Below are 24,489 nucleotides of genomic sequence, written 5' to 3'. Positions count from 1 at the left end.
CATCTGAGAGGAGTCTCGTCTACCTTGTCTGCTACGCTTGATGAGTTGACTGTTGTGGCGTGGTACTGTATACTGCTGTCCCCAGATCTTTCATCTTACCATGGACCATCAGGTTCATACTAAGTACAGAGGTATGGAAATAACTTTAGAACATTCTTTGTTGCTGCTTAATCTTAATAAAATCTTAACAGCATTTTTCATATAGTTAATCAACTGTCAAGTGTCGACAGCTTAATGTGGAGTAAAGGGGTAAGGACAGCAACCTGAGGGTCCCAAATCTTTATAAAGTCAGTGGCAATAGTAGTGTGGGTGTATGAATTTTGAATTCTAGCTGATGATTGTGGTATACAGTATACTAGCTAACGCATAATACCTACATCTAGAGAATCACAAGCAAGGGTTGAGCATGATGTGTCAGTATTCACTTACTGGTTTTAGCACTGACACGTGGCGTACAAGACAAACGTCATTTGTATGAACAATACTCATCAATCAGGATCAGGTACCGGAAATCGGGGCCAAATTGAGAGCGGTTGGTAAATGATGCCAAAACATCTTATTATTAGGGCTTTTTTCTTTCTGCCTTGAGACGTCAGTGCTCACTGCTCGGTCACCTTCATTGTGGCGTTTTCATAAACATATATATGTCTGTCTGGTTTCTTTTCTTCTTTTTGTATGCATCTTCTCATCACCGAGCAGTACTTACTCTTATCATTTGCAATTGCTCGTCTCTGAACCGACCAATCTAATTCGAAACAACGTACACTTATGTGGTGTTTACTTAGAGGAGTAAGAGCCGGGAGTCTGGATTCCCCTAGTCCAGCGCCTACTAACTCATTTAAGAAGAGGAATGAGAGTCTCATTTCGTAGATCTCATTTATTTTTGGAGTGAGAAGTGAGATTTCTATTCTTATAGAGAATGTCGTTTTTATTTTTACCATTCTTATTAAATTTAATATAATTATGTTTATTAAAATAAAATGATATTATATTTATTTAAAATTAATAATTTACACTTATTATAAGCTAAAATTACTTTAAAATAATATTTTTATATTCATAGAGAATTAATATATTTAAAAACATAATATTATTATATGTATTTGAAAATAATAGTATTATGTTTATTTAATATTAATAATTAAGAATAATAAATAGTCTATTTTAAGAAAATATTAATTTTGTATTATATTATTAATAATAATTTTTCATTTGTGTTGCTCTTATCAATTATTTTTTCATTTACATAATTAAAATTAAAATTAACAAAAAATATGATTTACATTATTAAGAATATTAATAAGTGTTATTAGTTTATATAATTAAAATTAATAATAAAAAATTATTTTACAAATATTTTTTTATTCACTTTGTAATAAAAATTTATAATTTTTTAAATAAAGATAAATTATAATTTGAAATAATTCACTCCTAATCCAACATAAAGTAAACACATAAATAAGATTTTTTATTTCTATTTCATACTCTCATTTTTGTATAAATAAACAATTTATTCTCATTCACACTTTGTACTCTCAATCGCAAGATTATCACTCCTTACGATTCTTAGTCCAATATAAAAAGTAAATTCTACCTTACTGTCAATGCAGTTAAGTGTGAACCTAAAACAAATCTTCATCAATTACAAAAGTAGGAACAAATACTAATGCTATAGACAAATAGGAAAAACGCGTCAACCAAATACACCACCAACATATTTGGTAGCATGTAAAACATTTTATTTTAAAATGTTAATAAAAACATAAATTTCAATGCACTAACAGCCAAAAAAATACAGTCTTCGTTGTATTGAAATCTGTCATTTTTTGTATTCTGTTAACATTCTCACTTTAACAAAATAAAGATGTCCTCACTATGTATGTGTGTGCGCATGTAAAATTCTTGTGAAATTAAATCGAATTCAATAAAAGCTGTTGACAAAATTTGATGGGTTCCATTTCTTTCTAGAAAATGAATGTGGTGGACTATTGGCGCCCTCCATAAACCTATTAAACCCTCTTCTTTGTTTACCCCATTAAAACAATACTATAAATTTCTAATAACATCTTTTTAAATGACAAAATTAATCTTAAAATTATTTCTCATAAAATTCAGTCTTTTAATCTTCTTTATTACTGTTCAAACCTCAAATCAATGGAGTTGTTCGTCTATCTTGCTCGTAGAATCTTGGTTAAAAGAATTATTCTCCAAGCTCGATCATGAAGATTGCATATTCTGCGAGCCACTGCATCATCATCATCATCATTATTATTTTCCAGTTCGATATACTTGCTGGCCATCAATGAGGGGCTTGCATAAAGCCATAGACTCAATTAACCATGAAGGTTTTGAAATAATAAATTTTGAGTTGGAATTGTAATACTTATAACATGTATGTTGGTGCAAAGAGTTTTTAGCAAATGAAAATTATTCCTTTAAAAAGAATAAAAGATGTGGGTTTAATTAGATTATGTTTGTCTTTGAATGCAATTATAAAGGATAAAGTTGTAAATATGCTAAAGGGATTTTAAGAGATTTTAGAAGGGGTTGCCAATAGTCCAAATCTATACAGCAAGGTCCCCCACGTGATGGAGAATTGTGGGACAAATGCTCTCTGATTGAAGACATCAAAATATTTATTTATTTTTCTTTTTCCCTGTTATTATAAGTTATATTATACATATCAATCAACTAATTAACAATGCTCTTTGTGTGGATCATCCAACATCCACTGTCTTTATAAAGCTTGCCTATATATGCCTCCATTGCAACTTCCCCCTGTCCAGTGGCAACTCACATCACAACTTACAAGAGAGTGATCAAGATTCAAGAGAGAGAAAGATCAGCTATGTCTAGCAGAAGGACATCATCAAGTGCTTCAAAAATTACAGAAGATGAGATTAATAATCTCATCATGAAGCTACGACCATTGTTACCGCGGCTTAATCAAAGGAGAAATGGAACGGTATATATATATATATATATAGATATACTTTGCTACTTTTTCATTTATTTGTTTCCAATGCTAGCTGTTTGTCTTTATTTACGTATTATCAATGCTTAATGTATTGTATGGTGTGGTGATGATATATCATTAGGGCGTTAATAGCGGCATTCGTGCAGTGCCAACATGGAGAGACAGAGCCGTGCTTCAATTACAATTTAGCAGTGATAACATATATAGCCTCTACTTATGCGTACTTCAGTTATTTATTTATTTATTTAGAAATAAATAATGGCTCATCATGCAAAAATAATCCATTGAGAAGTAGGTCTCAGCAGAACCAAGTACACCGAATGCATATCCAATTTTATTTGTTTGATTAATGCCAACCACACACGCATATATTTTATTTTGTGCTAGCTATTGCTGTGCCAAAGCCTTTATATATATGTTTGTGTAAATTAAAATGGCGCATGTAGGTCCCGGCATCGGAAGTTGTGAAGGAGACATGCAATTACATCAGGAGTTTGCAGAGCGAAGCCGATGATCTGAGTGAAAGACTATCTCAACTTTTGGGTTCAACGGACAGCAATGGTGTCGATATAACGCTCATAATAAATTTGCTGCAGCAACAGGATTAATTAACAAGAGCCCTAATTGTCAATTTCTTTGTGCTATTAGCTAGCTGGTTCCCACTTCCCAGCAGATAGATAGAGAAAATTGCTTGTCTTGTGCCTTTTCATGTCCTCTTTCTGTCGCTCTCCTCCTCTTTTGTCCTCATCCGTACATGTTAATTAGCGATGTTCCAACGCCAATTATAAAATAATAACGTGCAGACATAATATTTATTTATTATTTATTCTGGGTCTTCCTTGCATTAAGTCACTGGAGTGTGTGTGTTATCTGATTTGATGATTGGAACAATACCCAAACGTTAATATTTATAAAGATTAAGAAAGGAACACTAAGGTCAGATTCTGGCCTGTGCTTGTCTGTGGCTAACAATACAAGAATTGTTGTTGTTATTATTATTAATAAGTCAATTTAATAACATAGATGCCAACAACTAATTAACGTAACAGCCACCATAGAAATATCATTTGCCGACGACTTGCACACGACGCATGAGGAGAAATGTAATTATCAAAATATTATAGATTATACACCACACAATGCAGGATTAAAATAATTTAATTTTTAAATTACAGCAGTAAAAATCTTTTAAATACTTTAGTACTAAAGTTTAGAAAAATTATAACTACTCGACCTCAATAAAAAAACATAACTTTTTTTTTAAAATACTAATATATTACAATCAGAATTCTACTAATATTCACAACCAGATAGCAATCGAGACTCTCTTTTATGATTCTAGTATACCACAGCCCAAACAACGACCCTCAATTAATAGTGGAAAGAAAATTATTTTACCCCAAAATGAAAAACCAAATAAAATCCTATCAGAAAAGGAATGACTGTGACTCGAACTCATGCGCCCAAGATTATTGGACGCACGAATTGTCAATGCGCTACGATCCAATTTGCATATAAAAATAAAGCTTGAATCCTACTCAAAAAAACAAATTAATTTTTTTACTTTTTTATTTTTTAATCATGCAAAAGCAAGTATGATCAACATCGACGGCAGCTCTAGCTAAGAGATATGTAGTGATTCAGCAAGCCTATAACCAAGCTAAACTGACCACTACCCTAGGATGCTTATGATTTAGTCAATGCAAGTTGCACACCCCCAAGATTTACTTAGACGAATTCACCTAAGAACAACAAAGAACAATAGTTAAGAACACAAACAAGAAACTGAAACAAGAACCAAGAAAAGAACCACAGACACCAATTGTAACGTGGTTCAGCTGAGTATGGAATGCTCAGCTTACATCCACGGGAGAAGCCTCAAGATGAGCTTTGTTGATATTACAATGGAGATTGTTACAGAGCCTTACAACAGACGTTACAGAGAACAGATTAACCCTTTGTCTCTCTACAAACCCTCTCTGCAAGACTCACTAAAATCGTACCTGAATCACCCCAGAAAACCAGCCTTTATACTCTGTTCTGGGCAGCCAGCTTGAATTCCAGAATAAGCAGCTCGATGACACGTGGTTTAACAACCTTAACGAACTTTGATAACCTTCGTCACATGCTTCCTCACGTGGTTACTTAAACTGATGTGCAAAACGCGCTCAAGTCCTGTCGTTTTGATCAGTTCGTTTTCTGTTGATAACCAGCTGAGAAGCACGTGAGTTTAGTGAAGCTTTACAGCTCCAAAACGTGGTCGTTTCTGGAACCAAAACTTGATTCATTCATCTCACAAGATATTTTGGGTAAAATCCCAATGGAGGGCAAATGGGCTAACTCAATTTGGCAGTTTCATCCACCTCACAATTGATCAAAATCATACGAGTCCAACCCGGATGTGTTTGGGTCTGACAACAGCTCAGATTACATGTTGGATCCAACATTATTTACTTAAAAGAGAAAGGGAAGGTGCCGCAGCCCGAGTGAATAATAACCGAGATTTGTTATTTATTACTTTCTTTTCCCTTCTCTATATTAAAGTTAGCAAAAATAGAGAGTTAGTGATTGAGGTGTTTCACCTTAATATAAACCTAAAAAATTGTAAGACTTTATTGTATTCAAATGTGAGTGACAGAATAAACAGTAAAAAGAATAAAAATGATCCATATTTCATTTGAATCTACTGAAAATCCAAGGTGCCTAACAACTGTTTTATACAATTAAAATAATTATTAACAATAAATATTCGACAATAAAAAATTAAAGATGTTAATACAAACAGTGTCAGTTAAACAGAGAGAGGACTGTAAGTAGTGTATATTTCTTTGGGTCTGCTATTAGAATTCTTATTTTTCAGGAAGAAGATACCTAAATAACTAACTAAGGTGCGTCTCAACGTACAATTAGACTATACTATTTAAAAATAAATAATAAAAATTCTCAACATTTTTAAAAATGAATATCAAGCCTCAATTAGCTTAATATTTGGATATATATTACATTAATAATTTAGTAGTGATACACGTTATATAATATATTCATTTTGGATTTAGATCTTGTGGTTTTGAACTGAGTTTTTTTTATTTATTTATAATATTGTGATCCATAATTATTAGATAACAAGTAATATGTAATTAAATATTAAATGTAGAGGATCAAAATTCATTATTTATTTGAATAACCTTGGGTCGGCATATGTTTCCCACCGAGCCCATTCCCAAAACATAAAAGTGGACAACATATTGACAATAAGCTCGGGCCAAAGAGAATAAAAACAAAGAGGTGAAACGAATTTATCAGAATACACAAGTGATTGACATGGTCTTGATTGATGCCCACCGACAAACGAATATTTCTGAAATTCGGAGATTTTTTTTTTTGAGTGTTCAATTTCAATCAATGCATATGGAGGCCAAATTTCTGAAGAAGTGTTCGGATGTTAGCAATAATAGCCAGGCTGTAACTGAGTAACTCCTTTGACTTTTTCATCATGGTCTTGACTTCATCAGCCACCGTTGATCCCATCTCCTCCAATCCGTCCAAGCAAGTTTCTTCGTCCGTCATGGCCGCGCTGATCCACGTCTGGATGTCGTTGACAGTCCTGTCAGTCAACGTGGCGTTCAACTCAGACATGGAGTCGTTGAGTCGACTCGACGCGTCCCGCAGCTGATCCACGCAGTCGCGTAAAGCAACCTCAAGGTGATTACCGTAAAGACTTTTAATCGAAGAAGTGATGTTTGAGAAGTGATTGACGTTGACTTGCAGAGAGAGCTTCAAGATCACTTCTGGGTCTGGTTTTGTCGTTGTCGATGAGATGTTGAGAGAAGAAGATAAGGCGGTGAAGCATGAATCCGGGTTCTGGGTAACGCTGCACACCGTTTTGATCGACTTGGCAGCGTCCAGTTGCTGTTGTTCTTCAGTGTTTGATTCCCGGATGAGAACTGCAAGCATCAGACCGATGATCAAGGTCAACAAAACAATGGCTGAGATGGTGACGGCGATTTTCAGACGCTGATGTGTCCGAAGGGAATGAATTCCTGCGCGGTGTTGGTGGTGATCGACTTTGTCGTAGCCTTTCATGACATTGATAGCATCCATCTTCGTGCTTGTTTGGTCCTTCTGGACGTGTGGATATTTCTTTCTTTTTTGCGTAGATTAGAAGGAAATAAGTACAATAAATAGCAAATATTAAAATTTTTAATTAAAAAATACTGTTGAAATTCCCTGGGTTTTATTTTCCAATTCTATTTCCATGGATGGACGTGGTTTTTGTTTTCTGCAGCTGAAGAGATGAGGTTAAACTGAAGTTGAAGAGGTCAAGACTCGAGAATCAAGATGCCCAAGTAGTTACTTAACCAGTTATGAAATTTTAGAATGGGCCATGATTTAATATTGGGCCAAATACAATGGCCCACTAACTCAATTATCATTCAAGGAACTGAAAGCAGCCTCTCTATGTAACATTAATTAATATACATATATATAAAGAAGGCAACTAAAACTAGTAGTAATTAAGTGCAAATTTTGATTTTACGGCAAACACATATAAAAAGAAGTTGGCCGTTCCTTCATGCACTGGATATGTATAATCTCCTTTTCGTACAAGATGATCTTTCACCGAAAGACAAACGAAATATCTGATTCTTGACTTTTGCTGCATGCAACCCACCCCTCCTAACGGCCCTCGGTTCACCAATCATAAACAATTTTATAAAGCATATTCTTGAGGTTAAAAGAAACTTGAAGCAATGGATACAATCTTGCCCAACACGCCTTTCACTAATAATCCTCATTTGATTAGTCACGAGAGGCCCAAGAGCTTCTTGATGTCACGCTGCGATGTCAATATTTGATGAAGCTAAATGAGTTTGTTATATGACAATTTGGGAATCTGGGTGATAATTACTTGCTAGCAAACCATAAAATCAACTTTAAAGTTGCAAGATTATAGGATTACCTCAAGGCTAAGCGGAGAAGTTGTGGGGTAGTAACGATCAACAACTTCTCCATTCTTATCAACTAGGAACTTGGCGAAGTTCCACTGAATATCATCCCCAAAAATACCCCATTTACCCAACTTCAAGAGCTTGTAAAGTGGAGAAGCATGTTCACCATTTACATCAATCTTTTAAACAAAACCAGCAAGGTCAATAGTTATTAATCACAAAAAATAAAAATCATACAACAATGTCCAACATTACTAGTCAACAATCCAAATGACAGGAAAACCGATTTGGTTAAAGCTAGTAGAGTAACTAAAATGACACAATACATGCAAATCTAGAACTAATAGTCAATATCTAAGACAACCCTTGTATTGCCGAGCACTTCAGGACTCAGGAGCATTCAGATTTAAGAGCAACTAGATATCACATATCTACCTTTTCAAAAATTGGAAACTCTGATTTGAAGCGAGTGCAGACAAAATCTGCGATCTGATCATTACTTCCTGGTTCCTCTTCACCAAATTGATTGCATGGAAATGCCAGAATCTCTAAGCCTGCACCAAGAAAAATGAAATGCCATGTCTTTAATTAAATATCTCTCAAAAAGGATATTTCATATGATAAACCACCAATATCATCTTTTAAATACGAAATCCATGTCTTCCAGTTTCGCTCCAAAGACCAATCAGTACAATGCTTTATCAAATTACCGCAAACATATTTCAGTTTAAGCAATTGTACAAATAAGCAAACACTATGGAAACAAAAGCATCAAATAATTGCAAGATCAAAATGCAGACCTTGATCTTTGTATTTGTCATATAACTGACTTAGCTCTATGTAATTCGAATTGGTCATCCCACTGCCAGAATCAATGACAACGTACCAAAGGGTTAAGACTTAAAGATGGGTATACATATTTCAGTTGCACAATCTCCTCAATCAATAAACCGAGTTTAACAACATTGAGAAGCAAAGCATACACATTACACAATACCATTTTGAAGCAACATTAACTATGAGTAAGACTTTGCCTTTGTATGTGCTGAGATCTACCTCATGGCCTCTGGCATCCTGCGAGTGGCCAATAATAATAATAATAAAATAAATAAATAAATAAAACTCCTAAAAACATTACTGTAATAGGAAATAAATGATGATTTTTGATCAATTAAATTTAAGATTTAATTTATTTCTTTCCCGAAGCGACGACCCCATAACCACACCAAGCAGAACCACGTATGAACCATCTATCCTCCTCTAGTAAGATGGCGTGATTCCAAGCATACCCAAATGGAAATTAAAACGTTAAAAAAATGAAAAAAAAATAAAAAGAAATCTAAAAGTAGATGAAAAGAATTGGAGAAAGAAGAAACAGACCTTGACAGATAAGTCAAAAATTGACTCCGGGTTTTGTATAAACTGGCTTGTCATCCTATTATCTGCTCTGCTCTTTAAAAGACGAAGGAAAAGGTTTCTGACAAAAATGAAGTTGACTACAGTCACGACGGTGCAGAGAAGAAGCCCGAAGCCAATAATGATAAATATATATATATGTATATATATTTAATTACGTAACTTTATATAATGCTTTGCATTTGCTACTTTCTTTTTATTTATTTATTTTAAAAGGAGTGAAAACCTTTCAATAAAAGGGTCAAGGTAGTCAATAATATACTGTTATATATGAACGAAAATACAAGTTTAGCATAGGCTCACATACAATGCGTAGGATAACTTACAGGTGGGCAAATAATACAACCCAACCCAATTTAATTCGAAAATTTTAGGTTTAAATCGGATGCTAATGAAGAATTTAATTCGAATGGATTGAATTTTGGTCAATTCGATCAGAATGTATTTTGATTGTATCTATTTTGATTAGATTTTATTTGAATAATACTGCATACAGAAACACAAAATTTTGATTCATTTCGATCCGAACTATATTCGAATTGGATTATAAGTTCGGGTTGAGTTTATTTTTTATTTTTTCTAACCTGATTAACCTAAAGCTCGTGATCTATAATATTTTTAATATTAAATTAATAGGTTTGAATGAAATGAACCGAACAAATATATTGGTTCATTGTGTTACTATATATATAGTACTTGTTTATTATAAAATTATTTTATATTAGTGTTTTGTATAAAGCATAAACGGTTAGTAATTACAATTAAACTAGACTAAAAAAATTAAATTCAAGTGAAAAATCTAAAACTTTGGTTAATATGAAAGAAAAAAAAAAACTAAATTTCTTAAATCAATTAATATGAAACCGATCGATTTAAAAACTTTAAAATTGAAGTGAACTGATTAGTGCCCACCCCTCCTTTTTAACTTTTTCACTCGACAAGAATACTGTACCATGTTTTAGAAAGAATTTTGCTGGGACTATTATATTTGTCTTTTCTTTCTTACCGTGAAGAATGAAAAAAAAAATCGCAAGATATTTTGTTGGCTTTATCCGGCCGGCCATTTGGCTATATGTGTATAATTGATGTCCGTTGGTGGTTGGTAGATAGATCATGGAGAGGTAAATTTTACGTCTGGGCTTCTGCTATTTTTCTCCAAATTCTTAGAATGAGATGAAGGAGAAATGAGCGTTGGCCTCATTGGCGGAGACATGATGGAAATAAATTAGGGTTTGTCTGGAACAATGCTATGAAGCAATGTTGATAATCATGAGTGTCATGATAAGCAATCTTTAGAAAGTTGATCATTAGTTATACAAGTGTTACGACGAATCCAAAATGTTTTTAAGCTTGTTCTTTTAGCCTTAACACTTTTCTTTAATATTGTATATCTTTTTAGGACGGTGTCCGTTAACATTTTGTTCCAATACGAGTATCTGAGCAGCCCAATATTTCAACAGATAATTCATTTACTGGCATTAATGTTCAGGAGTTTTTCTTCTTCTCACAATAAGGGTACAACTTTTATAATTTATAGGGTGACTGGCCAGCCATCCGTTTGTTTTGTTTTTTGTTTTTAACTGATTATGCCAATTAAACTATAACTCATATTTACATGAGACTATTATTAAGACTAGTATACATAATTCTTATAAAACACTGTCCAAATTTTTATTCTCACTAATATTCGAGAGACGTATACTCCACTCAATTTTTGAGAGACGTCTACTCCACTCAATTTTTACCCTCATTAATATTCAAAGAACGTCTACTCCACTCACACTGATTTTTACCCTCACTAATATTCGAAGGACGTTTACTCCACTCACATGAGTAAGGGAGAAGATTGCCTCCACTCAATTATATATTACAATTAAGGAAGGACTCACAGCCCTCACAATGCTTTTGTGGGACTTGAACTGTGACCCACACACCGAGAGCCACCCTTTTGTTAAAAGTACAAAAAATATGTGATTGTTTATAAAAATATTAAAAAGTCAGTGATCTCAATGTTAATGGCCCACATTAAATTTATATTCGTTTAAAATTGATTTAAGTTCCCATCTAAAAAAATTAAATTAAATTAACCAGTGTTAAAAAATGATTTTAATTATATAAAATGCAAAAAAAAAGTAACTTTTAAATATTATATTAATTATTAACCTCCTAATTGGATATCTTATAAAATCTCGAAATGTTTTGTATTGGATGATTGGCAACGGCTAAGTTACTCATTTATATTATTATATGAATTCATAAATAATTTTTCATAACTTTCTAATTTTTTAGCTGATAACAATAGAGCCATGAAAAAAAATATATATTTATGAGTTGATGTAAATTATATATATTATAACTTAGTAAGACTAGATGATCATCAGCCCAATTTTGTTTAATAACGAAATTAGTGAGCAAATTAGGAAATGGTAAAAGAGAAAAACAAATTAATTATCTTCTTATTTTGTTTAAAAAAATGAGTGAACGTTAAAAGTTAAAATAAAAACCGCACATTCAATTTTCAAAGAAGGGCCGGTTGCCAGCTTTTTTCTCTACTGTCTTCTTTCGGTTTCTCTCTTCTTCTCATTATCAATCATCTCTTTTCTTCTTCTTTTTTTTAAAAAATAAATCTTGTTTTTCAAAAGTCTTCCTGTCAATTACTATTATTTTTGTTTTTCGAGTTTTGAAGCTTTGAAGAAATTGATTAAGATAAATATGGCAACCAACATTGGAATGATGGACAGTGCGTATTTTGTTGGAAGAAATGAGCTATTGACTTGGATCAACAACAGGCTTCAGCTTCATCTCTCTCGCATTGAAGAGGTCACATCTCGTGCCCTTTTTGTTATCTGGGAAGAATACCAATTCTTCTTTTCTTTTCTTTTTTTCTTTTTCTTTTTATAAAAAAAACACTGTCTTTTGCTTATCGTCATTATTGTTGCTGTTGCTGCTGTTTGAACTTGATGGGTTGCTTCATTTTTGCGTATAAATGAATTTTTTTGTAGAAAAAATTATGGCTTGTTTGTTTTTCACCTAGAATTAAATGCAGTGTAAAGGGAATGCTTTTTGCTTTGAAAGCCAGTGGATATAACAATGGACAGAATTTGCTTTGCAATGTATGTGATGATGATGTATTATCAATTGGCTGAGAGTGTGGTAAATGATATCAATATTTCATTGACCTAATGAAGATAGAGTTTATATGTATATGAAACTGGACGTCCCTGTTTCCTCATTTTTGGGTGTGGCTTTGAAATGTTGATTACCTCTTTTATTTTTGTTCATGTGTGTCATTATTTTCAGGCTGCGTCCGGGGCAGTGCAGTGTCAAATGTTGGACATGACCTACCCAGGAGTTGTTCCAATGCACAAGGTAACTCTGAACTTCACAATTTTTTTATTGTATGCGTTGTCATTTCTTTAATTAATTTATTTTAATCATAGAAGAATTTTGCCTTTTTTTTTTTTTTTTTTTTTGCTTTAGGTAAATTTTGATGCGAAGACCGAATATGACATGATCCAAAATTACAAGGTCCTGCAGGATGTATTTAACAAGTTGAAAATTGACAAGGTAATACTGTCTTTCCTTACAAGGCCGATGAAATTTTTGCTGCTTTGTTCATATATTTTTATGTCAGCATTTACATTCGACCTTTGAATTCTAAGGTTTGATAAAAACCCTGGTGCCATTTAACTTTTTGAAGGAGGGTGTTTCTCTCCATAGTTGAGAGGATCTCGTTCCCAGTTCTTCTTAACATTACCTCAATTAGAGGAATTTAATTTTGCTACAGTTTAACGACTGACTCAGTTCACATCAACAAGGCCTTGGAAAAATAGACTTGTGGTTGTCTCATGAATCATTTTCCGTCACAACTTCTCTTTCAGCACACTTTAGCAAATGAGAGCCACCTTCTTTTCACCCTTTGCTTATGCTCCTGGTTGCCAATATATATGTTCTATTGTCTATTATGAGTTGTATCACAAGCTTTACAAGCTAAATCAAGACATTTACCTTGAGTCACTGACAATTTTGCTCTGTGGCAGCATATTGAAGTCAATAAGCTTGTCAAAGGCCGACCTTTGGACAACTTAGAGTTCTTACAATGGCTGAAACGTTACTGTGATTCTGTAAATGGTGGCATCATGAATGAGTATGCTGCTCACTCTTTCAGTCTCCTCCCTACACCATCTTAAGACTTTTGGTTGCAAATATGGTTGTAATACCTTATTTCATTTGTGAATTTTTCTAATAATATGACATTGTTGTTCTTGTAGGAACTACAATCCTGTGGAGCGTAGATGCAAGGGTGGGAAGGAACGGAGCTCTAGGGGTTCTCAGAAGATTTCAAAATCACTGCAAACAAACAATATGCATAACGCTGGCTCTGGTGACATTGGCCACAGTAAAATTTCTGGTTGCCTTCAACAATTTCTTCTATGCTTGCACCTTGTAGTCCTATTTCTATTTCTGTAAATTCTTACTGTTGCTGTTTGATGCACATTGTTTAGGGCCCAGGCAAGCAAAGATATATGGAGCTAACTCTGCACAAGAGGTTCAAGCATTGTCTAAGGAGGTATTGGCATTCTGTTGTATTTCTCCCCCTCGTTTGAAATTTCAAGTCCGAGGAACTTGACCAATGCTAAATGAGCTGATCATTCTCCCTTTCTCAATTATTTGAAAGATACTTGGTGGTGAAAATTTAGCTGGGATTTGATGGCATATTTGCATGTTGGTTTCAGTTATTTAAAGGAAATGAAAATATTAACATTGACGCCATTTACTACCTTTGTTCTGGCATTGGTCAGTCCCCCAATTCTTGGATGCATAATCATATGATATATGCATCCTGCAGCTGAAAAAGTTTACCATCTGCGTTTTAAGCCAGAGAACTCTTTGTCTATACTAGTTCTCAGATTGCCCTTTATCAGAAAGCCATTAAAGTGAAATTCTATGCTTTACTCCAGTTTGTGTAGATGCCAATTTTTGTGCTCGGTCCTGAAATATTTTGTACTGTGCTACTATGATGTAGATTACAGATCTCAAGCTCTCTGTGGACCTTTTGGAGAAGGAGAGAGATTTTTACTTTGCAAAATTACGGGATATAGAAATACTTTGTCAAACTCCAGAATTGGAAAATCTTCCTGTAAGGATTTCTGGACTTCTTATTTTGATCATATTACATTTCTCTTTTTTTTTTTTTTTCTGGAATGATTTGTTTCCTGTTTCTCTCTTTGCCTGGATCCCCAAGGACCCAAGGAACTGAAATTTGAAGTTTTACGAAAATTTATGGATTACAAGTTCTGTAATGTACTGAAGCAATATATCTGATGCTTTTTGGGATTATGAGCTATAATCAATCATGTTTTATTCACATCTTAAAACTTGGTTTTAACCACAAGAAAAAAGTTGAAATTCAACCGATTAGAACTTGTTTCTACAGGTATTTCTCTGATTTAAGAACAAATGCCATGGTTGCTAACCACATTGTTGCGCTGGGTATACTGTTTTACCTTTTGAAGTTGTAAATCTATTCAAGTCTTCCATTAATATTTATGCAGGTGGCAGTAGCAATCAAGAAAATATTGTATGCTGCTGATGCCAAGGAGTCAGCTCTAGCAGAAGCCCAGGAGTATCTATCCCAAACTTTGGAAGCTGGCGAAGGCAAAGCAGAAGAGGATTGAATTTTGACTTGCAATGGAGCCCTTGCAATCAAACGATGAGAAACTTACAGGGCCCGGTGTAATGAACTTAGGGCGTCCGTTGATCGCAAGATGCAGGGGATGTTTTTGCTGTGTTCAGATTCCCATACCACCTGATGAAAACATTGTGTAGGCTTTGTTTCTTTTTCATTTCCTTTATTTGGTGAATAAAATGATTGTGAACTCAAGTATATGACCGATTTATTGGCAGTTAGCACTGCTGCTGGATTATTACTCAGAAATCACTTCTCTTTTTCGATCTAATTAACCTTTCACCATGTAGCAAATTGCTTGCCAAGGTGCTTTATTGCTTGTTGAAGAAGCACTCGTTTCTTCATTTTTTTTCCCTTATTTTTTTTCAATTTTCACGGAAATGGGTGATTCAAGGACTAGATTTTAGCCACGTGTTGATTCACGTCATTTAACGAAACCCTGGTTTCGCCAAGTTGAGTGGAAGATGACAAACACCACCTTACAATCAATGTATGATACATCTCTCATTCATGAACAGTGAATGAGTGGGATTCATTTACTGTTCATGAGTGAGGGATGTACCATACATTGATTGTAAGGTAGTGGGATCCGTGGAAGATTGTGGAACCTTAATTCAACGCTGATGACGTATATATAATACATGCTCAATTTTCATGCCCCTCATGCTGGGAAGACTTTTTGACTTGAATTGGATATCTACTTTGACAAAAAGAGCATGCTTCTTAATAAAAGTCGAAATCAGTTAAAAGTCTTTAAAAAGTTTCAGTTGTCATTTCTACTTTCTTAAAATTTGAGCTATGAAAATGTGTTCACTTAATTCCAATCTCATCCGCCATCACCATCGTCAGTTCGTGACCACAAGCACCGCCACCAAACATCTAGGCCCCCATATCACGGAGCACCCACACACCTCTCGTACTACGGCCAGAAAACAAACCCGATCGGTTGATTTGAGTATGATTTCACTTGGTTAAATTAATTGATTTGCTAGTTTTCAGGCGTTCCAGCATGGTGGATAAAATGATTTGGCGAATTCGATTAGCTATTTCGTTCGGAAAATGAGAAGATTGGTTTGGTGGAGAGGCCTTGGATGATTAAACATTGGTGTGCTATTTCGTTCGCGCTTGTGTTGGGTTAAACAGTGCCGTTTGGATTTAAAGATTGAGACGACGTCGTAGGCTTCGGGGTCAAGGTGGGATTGACCACACCACTGTATCATTGCTCAGGTAAAAATAACACTTGAAACGAATGACCGAGGAATTTTTTTTTTTCAAAATTTCTCAAATAACTGAAAATTCCATCCCATTCAATTGTTGCACGGTTTCTTGAGGAAGTGTTGTGATTGCAACAGACTTTGCCACATCCAATCAAATAATCAAATGAATTTTCCCTTTCACTAGCTTCGAGTAAAGAATAAAAACTTTTAAGAATACACATCTTCCTCATCTGCATCTTCATATTTCAATAATAACATTTGAAATAAAGAGCAAACAAGTCTTTTACTCAAATAATTGACAATTCCGTCAAAGTTAATGGTAAAAATTTACTAATTAGAATGTGTGATGATAGTTGTTGAAAGATTAGGGTGTGCGCCAAAATTTTTTAAAACATTTGGGGCAAGCAAAAAATAGCCCAAAAACTAAAATCCTTTATGTATATACTAATATTTTTCAATTAGGGATCTCTGACTTTAAGTAATTAAATAAGAGATAAAATAAATATAAATTTTAATACACTGTATTTTATCATGTAATGTATTAAAATCTAAATTTTTTTATCTTTTAACCGATAATAAAGTCAGGAATTCCTAATTGAAAAATTACTCATTCATATATATATATATATATAATAAATTCATTTAATGTATAGATAAGCTTCTAACCGTGTTTAAGCTTTTGCTTTAAACGGTGCCACCGAAGTTCCACACCGGTCTTCGAGTCACAGAATAAGAGGATCTTGGGAGCCAAAAAGCTATTTTTACCTTTGAGAACAGGAAGGAATAAAACATGCAATTTGCAAGTGCTTTAAAAAAAAAAAAATTCCAAAACCATCTTCTCTCAAGGATACAACAACTTTTCATCTAATAAGTTAAAATATTTACATTAGTTAAAAATATTGTATGCTTCTCATCTAATGTTTTTTCACTTTCCTGTTTCCTATTGGCTATTTCTCTATATTTCATCCTTCCAAGGTGATGTCAAAATGAAGGATTGTTATGTTCAACTCAACCAGATGAGCGAAAAAGCATTTACACCTCAGGTTGCTGTCCAGTCAGTCACCATCCGCTTTAAATTCCAGTTGTTCCTTCACTCTTGCCTTACAAAATTGGAACTAATATGTTGGTCAGTATACTCATGATCAAGATAAGGTGGTCTGGTCAAACAACTCTCAGTTTCAGCTACAATAAGCATGTGAATGGGATATTGTGCCTGTATATGACTGTTCGGGTACTCTTTTAGCCATGTCCGTCAACTGTCAAAGAATTGAACCAATCACCAAATGATTGTCAGATGAACTCTAGAATCGCAATCCAAGAATGTGCAAGATGAAGGATATTTGATGAATGTTCTCTTTTTATATTCCTATGAACAGTCTGCAGTCTTACTCATATCCAACTGTGTCAAGATGTTTGATAAATACACAACCTCTACCTCCATGTATATATGCAATCATATTATGATAAACATTTATATCAATATCAATCATATATACAGTTAAACAAACTAGGTCCCTGCATTCATATGGTTAGTAAGAAAATGTCGGGATTGCATGCAACCCTGGACTTATTGGCATCTAATTTTCTATCCTTCATCCTGATATTTGACCCGTTTTATGTTTCAATCCCCAATGCTGAACCAGGTCGAGCCTATGCCTATCAAAATCAAACTTTGAAGTGACTTCAATCAAATCTACAGAGGGGAACAATAAATTGTGTTGCAGCAATTCTAAATTCAAGCCACAATGCAAGATTTGAACCAACGATCAGGCCTCTCACCTGCGCAGTTAGAGACCTGATTACTTCCTGTGCAGCTTTGTTTTTTTCAGCTTCCTCCTGTGCAATTTGAGTCGTCTCCTTCAACTTTCTTGACGTCCTTTCAAGTTCTACTTCTAGGAATTGTGATTTGCGAGTAAGATCCTCCAACTGCATTCAGAATTTACATCAGTTCAGTCACAATCACTGTGACATTCAAGAAAATTGAAGAGGCAAGCAAACTTTCACATTAGGTTTGGTCAATGTAGTTTGCCTATAATTTCCATATATCATTAAATTTCTTAAGATATAATAGCCTACATACATGGCAGGACGTATTACTTTTGGTTATGTGTGGATTTACCTGCGCTCTTAAAACATCTGGTTCTTGGTTGAAGTTGTCATTTGTTTGTTTTGAGTATTCAAAAATGACTTCTGAATTTGCAAGATCAGTAAAAGAATTCATTGTAATGGAACAAGCAGGACTTGACTTCCTTGATATAGGGGATGGTGCTCGAGAAACCCTCCTTGAGCCAGGAGGAGAAGCAGATATTTTGTTTGACTTAATGAAGTCAGAGTTTGGTTCCCATTGGAATTTTCCATTTAAAGAGGGAGAGGCATGATAACTTTTCCCCTTGGGCTTAGATTGTCCATCGGTAGCCTCTTTGAATGATTCAAAAGATGCAAGTCTCAAAAGTCGTCCAACAGATCTAGAATTCATGTTTTCTTTCTCAGTTACCCTCTTACAGTTCTGAAATAATCCACTAGAATTCCTTGGAATCTGTGAATTTGATCCAGATTCTGAGGTTGTATTCAATTTTATGAAACAATCATCACACACGCGGTAAGGCTTGTTTATCTCCGGAGCCAAAGCAGTTTTCATTGACTTCTTACTGCTGCACAATTTGCAAAAAACTAGCCCACAGTTGTAGCAGTTATGACGCCTCCTTCTGAAATTAAATTGATAACGACAACCAGAACATATGGAATGATCAGCAATAGAAACACCTTTGTGAAGACATATGGCAGCAGTAAAGTTGGAACCACAAACCACACTCTTTACTTGTTTGTCCCTCAAAGCTTCAACAAGTGTAGGAGTTTGTTTGTTTTCATTGTCCCCATGGCCTAACTGACCATTTGCTCCCTTTCCCCAAGTGTAAACCTCAGATTTTGAACTTACAACCGCGATATGATAAGAACCACATGCTATGTCTTCAATATATCTGTGTTTGATGTTTCCTTCAATGCGAGTGGGAAACTTACCAGTGCTTCCTGGACTTCCTAATTGTCCATAATCAGCACTCCCCATTGAAAATACTTGTCCTGTGGCTGTTAAAGCAATAGTGATGCTGTGACCACAGGCTACTTTGCAAAAGCTAATGTCATCTGAAACTTTGACACAAAGTGGAACTACTCTAGGTTCTGCATCACCATGTCCGAGTTGGCCTTCAGCCCCATTCCCCCAGGTGAATAGCTTTTTTGATGAAAGTCCATTGGAACCAGAAGTTTTACCAGCAACTTCAGCAATTGCAGCAGTGTGCCAAACACCACAAGAAGCCATCACCGTTTTTAATTCTTTCAGCGTTTCAACTTCTCTAGGCACACTAGTGCTGCTACGATCTCCATGGCCCAGGGCTCCAAAAGTTCCATCACCAAATGTAAACAACTTCCCTGCCGATGTAATAGCGGCTGTGTGCCAAGGTCCACAGCAGATGGATGATATTTGCAACCCCTCCATCTGACCACTTACTTTTCTGGGGATCCAGTGACTAATTTCGCTAACTTGTCCTAGAAGACCAAGATTGTGAATACCATCACCCCATGTATAAAGATCACCTGAAAATGTTACAGCACAGGTGTGAAATTCCCCACAAGCCACCATATGAATGTTTGATCCATTGAGAGCATCAATGAGCTTCGGATAAGAAACATCAGCTTCCACTCCATGCCCAAGCTTGCCACCAGATCCCTCACCCCAACTAAAGATCTGTCCCTGTTTGGTGACTAACACAGCATGCTTACTCCCACAAGCAATACTTTGGGCATCAAGGACCACAGTTGACTCCAGGACCTTAGGCAAAAGAGCATCCCTCCTGTCAGCAGAAGAAATTTCAACCCCATTGACAGCACCACCCAAAAGCCCATTGCCGAATCCTTCTCCCCAGATGAAAACATCACCCAAACCATCAAAATCTTCATGACAAGATCCCTGGCTGGATGAGCTTACAGCACTGGATAAACTAATTCGAAAGGAATCAGCTGTGGAGCTACGACTATTTGCATCATCTAAACCACCAGAGGCTACAAAGTTGAGGGACTTGGAAACTGACTCAGCTCGAGTATAAGCCTTTGCTGCTGCTGTAAATGATAAAACCTCAGAGAAGGCTTTTCCCAATCTATTCTGTGGAGAATTCTCATGAGCAACCAGAATTGGTTGGGTGTCTCCAGAATCCTGGGACAAGTGAAACACATAGAGAAGATTAACTCAAAGAAAGTAGCAGATAATATGATTTTAACGGACATCATGCAAGAAACCTTGTTGGTTAAGTCACTGCTGATAGATGACACATGAGATGGAGAATTCTTTTGAGTATGGCTACGTGGGCTATCAGATGATATACTATCACTTCTTGATTTGCAGCGGTTATCCTCAGAAATTAAGGCTCTAAGGGCCGTAAACCAGAGCTCAGCTTCGTCCTTGTCCTTGCATATCTGCTCAAGGAACCCAATAATTACAGGTAGTTATAATATTTTTACCACTGCAAGAGAATGTTTGATGTTTTAAAATGAAAAACGTTCATTGGGAAAAAAGAAAAAAATGGAAAAAGAGAAATGAAAGATAAGGTTACATAACTGTAACCCAATTATTTTATATTATCTTCAAGGTGTGAAAAGGGATACTGGATGGGGTAGAAATGTTCCAATCCGAAATTTTAAAGTGCGGGAAAGTCTGGGAAAATGTATAAACCGTGCAATTTAAGTGTTTTAAGTTTTAAGCCTCTAAGACTCCACAGTTTTAAAGCTTTCCCGAATTTTTCCTGTACCTTAAAATCCCAAACCAGAAAACTACTACTGGAGGGGATTCATCAAAAAGAAATATGACAACAAAAAGTATTAATGATCAGTTTTCATCTTAAATTAAATGATTAAGCATAACTCAAATACAATTCCCAACTCTTCCAAGAACCTCTACATTTAGAGTTCAAGTAAAAGAGACAGGAAATCAGAAATAGAGGAAAGTAGAATTCATTCTTTACGCATCTCTCTCTCCATTGCGCACATACACACACGCAGAAACATAGGGGTGCAGACACACACAATACCACTAATGTTCACAGAAATGATTTACAAATAATATGATACTAAGGAAGAAATACAGAAGTGAGAAACTGGTCTAACCTATTTTTCACAAAAGCTGGGACTTGCTTGGGCTGGGATAGGGACGGTGATGGATGTTCAAAAACATAATACAACATGAAAACCCTGTGTCTCTTATTTTTGCTTAATTGACGACTCTGCTTCAATACAAATAATAGGATTTGACAGTTGCAGATAGATGTGTACTCAAGAGAAAACCACCATGACGACAATAAAGTGGACCATTTGAATTTTTATGTCTTGACCAGGATTAATTAATAACTGAATATGAATCATTGAAATTCCAAATGAAAATGTAAGTGGAACATCAATGTACTTTGTTGAAGAAAAAATTTTGTGCTATAGCAAGAGAAGCTAAAGTACCCACCAAATCCAAGGACCTGTTCCTGTATATAAGAGAAAATGATTGATATTCTTTCTCAGGCTGAGGGTATCGCTGAAAAACTGCCTGCAAATGGTACACAACAACGTTTATTAGTTGTTCACGGTTAACACTTATGCTGAAGGTTTAAAGAGGATCTATTGGGGATTTGTAGCTTTCATCCATTAAGTGAGTCACTGTAATTTAAGTTGGAAATGCCCAGGGATGATTATTGATTGCTGGAAAACAAATAAGTTGAATGAGAACCAAGGTTCTTCCTTTAAGGTTCAATCAATTGGTTGCAGATACAGGTAGATGCATGCAGCAAAACCAATATGGTTTTGAAGAAAACACAAATCAAATTGAACCAGAAATACAGAACCTCCAAGGAAAAATGATAACCAGAAATACACTTATAAATGAACCATTTGAGTATGTCTTGAAAATAAATCACACAAAAGAAGAAGACGATGAAGAGGAAGCTTGTAACACAATTGGTCCCTCGTAAAAAAAGAAGAAGATACTGTCTTCATTTCATTTGAAGGAACGCACAAACTTACAGTGCGCTGTCCGGGTATAATCCTTGAAACATGGCTTAATTTTAGTTGTTTTTCCTCCTTGCCAGCGTACCATATCAACAATTTCTCATCCTGAAAAATTGACAGAGGACTTGAGCGTAAAGAAAGAGAATACATGATGATTCAAATGATTCTAACTTGCACATTTATGGACCCCAAATTTAGAATGAGACACTGCTTCAAAACATAAGATAATATACCTAGTAATCAGCTTGATCAAACACATCATGATGCAAACAGCATAATATGGTAATTGACATTTGAAATTTATCATTGAAACACATCATCAACACAATTCAGTGAGAGGAATGCACTGAAGCATAGAAATTGTACTAAAATTTCAAATATGCATGGAAACATACACTAGAAAGCCGGAATGGACAAAATTTAGGCTTTCCTCGACGCCCATACTTCAGCAGATATGTCCCTTTCTTAAGGACTCTAACGGCCTGCAGAGATGAAAAATATATCCATAATTCAAATAAGAAATATATAACATGAGCTAACTTTCCTTGAAGAAAAACTTACCCCAGTTCAAACAGGAAAACCATTAGAAAAATTCATAGGAATAAGACAAGGAATAAATTGAGGGGAAAAGAAAAAAGGTTGTTTATGAATACCGTAAAGCATTGTTGAATCGAACGAAGATAACTAAAGAAAATGTTGAGGAACCATTCTTAAATAATAAATAAACCAATCCAAGATCATTGGCAGACCTTGATGGCAACACAGATGTAAAATGATTTTCGGACTATCAAATGAGGTTATCAATTGCTGGTCCATTAACTATCAGCATTAGCCCCTTGTTTTTCATTAAAAATTGTACTAAGGTTAATAACTGAAATACTAAAAAATGACAAAATCATTCCCAAAAAAAAAAAAAAAAAACTAACATCCAAGAAAACATAATACCTGTTCAGTGTCCCTCTCAACAAGAATATTCTGCTGAAAAGAAGCCATCCAGGTAGCAGAAATATCAAGTCCAGCCAAAGCAAGCGAAACTGAAATTCTAGAAGATAACAAAACGACGCCCGAGTTCTCCCCATATAAAACTTCTCCACAGTTCCACAACCAGAAGTTGAAATATCAAATTCATCTATTCAATCACGAGAGCTTCACAAACATCTTTCCAATCCCCAGCTCAAAAATCCCTCTATTTCATCCAAAATTGCCAATAATGAGAATCTATAGTATTATGCCATCTAGTGAATCTCTTCAAAAAATTTTAATTCAAACCTTCTAACACACATCTAATGAATCCAATTCTTCTACATTACGTTTTTCTTTACAAACAGAAGAATTCGATGCTTTCTTTCTCGGTAATCAAACGGAAAAGTTTTTTTTTTTAAAAAAAAAAAAAGCGCCAGAAATTTAAGGAAACAAGGCAATGTGGATAATATTAACCTGAATTCTAATTAACAAAAACAAATCAGGAATTAGACTGGGGCTTCCGAGAGTCTGTGGTGGATCTCGCTTCTGGATGAATTTACGAGAGAGCGATCGACGGGGCCTAATAAAGAGCTTGCAATTTCAATTAATCATATTATTTCTGATGAGGTTCAGAGCTCGCTTCGTTTGAAATCATAAGATTAATGCAATCATTTCTCAAAATTAACGCGCGCTTCTCTCTCCCCCTTTTTTCCCTCCTCCAGTTCTAACTGTTTATTTATTTATTTATTTTTTATTACCATCTCTCTGGATTTTTCGGAGTTTGAAGATTCTATATTCCAAAATAAACAAAAGAATCCTGATTCGTTTTACTCCACGTCACCAACCGAATCATTTCGTTAGAAATTACAACTATGTCCTCTTCTTTATCTAAATACTCACGTTAATTAGTTTACGTCCTTCCTCTGCCCTGATGTGTAAATGTAACTGAAGCTGCAATGCACTTCCTCTGCGCCGTCGATTTCTGGCATCACGTGGCTCACACATGATGATCATTAATCAGTGTCGTCAATGTAATAAATGTAAGGACATAGGATAAGGGAGCAATACTTAGGCTCCGTTTGGTACAGCTTATTAAATAGAACTTATAACAATAAAGCTTATAGCAGTAGAACTTATACCAATAGAATTTTTGGACAAAAAGTCATTGGGTGTTTGATTGTCAATAAAAAAAATACTTTTGAACCATTAAACTATATAATATTTTTTATATTATATATA

At 34.9% G+C, this 24,489-nt stretch overlaps 4 protein-coding genes and 2 long non-coding RNA genes across 9 annotated transcripts; 3 read left to right on the top strand and 3 right to left on the bottom strand.

Annotated features, from left to right (window-relative positions):
- Window positions 1-2,540: 2,540 nt before the first annotated feature.
- On the top strand, window positions 2,541-3,803 carry LOC127901285 (uncharacterized). Its single transcript, XR_008053445.1, has 2 exons — window positions 2,541-2,965; window positions 3,424-3,803. It is a non-coding gene; the product is annotated as an uncharacterized LOC127901285 (long non-coding RNA).
- A 2,325-nt stretch (window positions 3,804-6,128) lies between these two features.
- Window positions 6,129-7,258, bottom strand: LOC102625161 (pectinesterase 3). Its single transcript, XM_006476567.4, has one exon. The coding sequence runs from the start codon at window positions 7,076-7,078 to the stop codon at window positions 6,377-6,379; it is 702 nt and encodes a 233-aa protein (XP_006476630.2). The 5' UTR covers window positions 7,079-7,258; the 3' UTR covers window positions 6,129-6,376.
- Window positions 7,259-7,365: 107 nt separating this feature from the next.
- LOC102624686 (probable glutathione peroxidase 8) lies at window positions 7,366-9,485 on the bottom strand. Its single transcript, XM_006476565.4, has 6 exons — window positions 9,307-9,485; window positions 8,924-9,000; window positions 8,727-8,788; window positions 8,362-8,480; window positions 7,938-8,105; window positions 7,366-7,814 (listed from the first exon to the last, which is right to left on the bottom strand). The coding sequence occupies exons 1-6, from the start codon at window positions 9,358-9,360 to the stop codon at window positions 7,782-7,784; spliced, it is 513 nt and encodes a 170-aa protein (XP_006476628.2). The 5' UTR covers window positions 9,361-9,485; the 3' UTR covers window positions 7,366-7,781.
- Window positions 9,486-11,827: 2,342 nt separating this feature from the next.
- LOC102624219 (microtubule-associated protein RP/EB family member 1A) lies at window positions 11,828-15,302 on the top strand. Of its 3 annotated transcripts, XM_025098715.2 has the most exons (9): window positions 11,828-11,907; window positions 12,029-12,162; window positions 12,643-12,711; window positions 12,823-12,909; window positions 13,383-13,489; window positions 13,614-13,753; window positions 13,848-13,912; window positions 14,369-14,482; window positions 14,898-15,302. In XM_025098715.2, exons 2-9 carry the CDS (start codon window positions 12,055-12,057, stop codon window positions 15,018-15,020), a joined length of 813 nt encoding a protein of 270 aa, XP_024954483.2. In that variant the 5' UTR covers window positions 11,828-11,907; window positions 12,029-12,054; the 3' UTR covers window positions 15,021-15,302. The 3 variants fall into 3 exon arrangements, with proteins under 3 accessions (XP_024954483.2, XP_052293864.1, XP_006476627.2); XM_052437904.1 differs by having other exon boundaries at window positions 11,871-12,162; XM_006476564.4 differs by lacking the exon at window positions 11,828-11,907 and having other exon boundaries at window positions 11,914-12,162; window positions 13,614-13,741.
- A 1,926-nt stretch (window positions 15,303-17,228) lies between these two features.
- Window positions 17,229-18,349, top strand: LOC127901202 (uncharacterized). The gene is made up of 2 exons (XR_008053335.1): window positions 17,229-17,374; window positions 17,892-18,349. It is a non-coding gene; the product is annotated as an uncharacterized LOC127901202 (long non-coding RNA).
- LOC102623335 (PH, RCC1 and FYVE domains-containing protein 1) lies at window positions 17,359-24,040 on the bottom strand. 2 transcript variants are annotated; one of them, XM_006476561.4, is made up of 9 exons: window positions 23,725-24,040; window positions 23,233-23,473; window positions 22,683-22,769; window positions 22,303-22,392; window positions 21,749-21,829; window positions 20,539-20,715; window positions 18,368-20,455; window positions 18,028-18,174; window positions 17,359-17,504 (listed from the first exon to the last, which is right to left on the bottom strand). In XM_006476561.4, the coding sequence occupies exons 2-9, from the start codon at window positions 23,278-23,280 to the stop codon at window positions 17,427-17,429; spliced, it is 2,796 nt and encodes a 931-aa protein (XP_006476624.2). In that variant the 5' UTR covers window positions 23,281-23,473; window positions 23,725-24,040; the 3' UTR covers window positions 17,359-17,426. The 2 variants fall into 2 exon arrangements, with proteins under 2 accessions (XP_006476624.2, XP_006476622.2); XM_006476559.4 differs by having other exon boundaries at window positions 17,371-18,174; window positions 23,725-24,039.
- Between the last annotated feature and the right edge of the window lie 449 nt (window positions 24,041-24,489).

This window comes from Citrus sinensis, chromosome 3 (genome assembly GCF_022201045.2).
Source record: "Citrus sinensis cultivar Valencia sweet orange chromosome 3, DVS_A1.0, whole genome shotgun sequence".
Classification (NCBI taxonomy): domain Eukaryota; kingdom Viridiplantae; phylum Streptophyta; class Magnoliopsida; order Sapindales; family Rutaceae; genus Citrus; species Citrus sinensis.
Note: the sequence above shows the minus strand (reverse complement) of the source record. Positions and strands in the feature narration are given on the sequence as shown.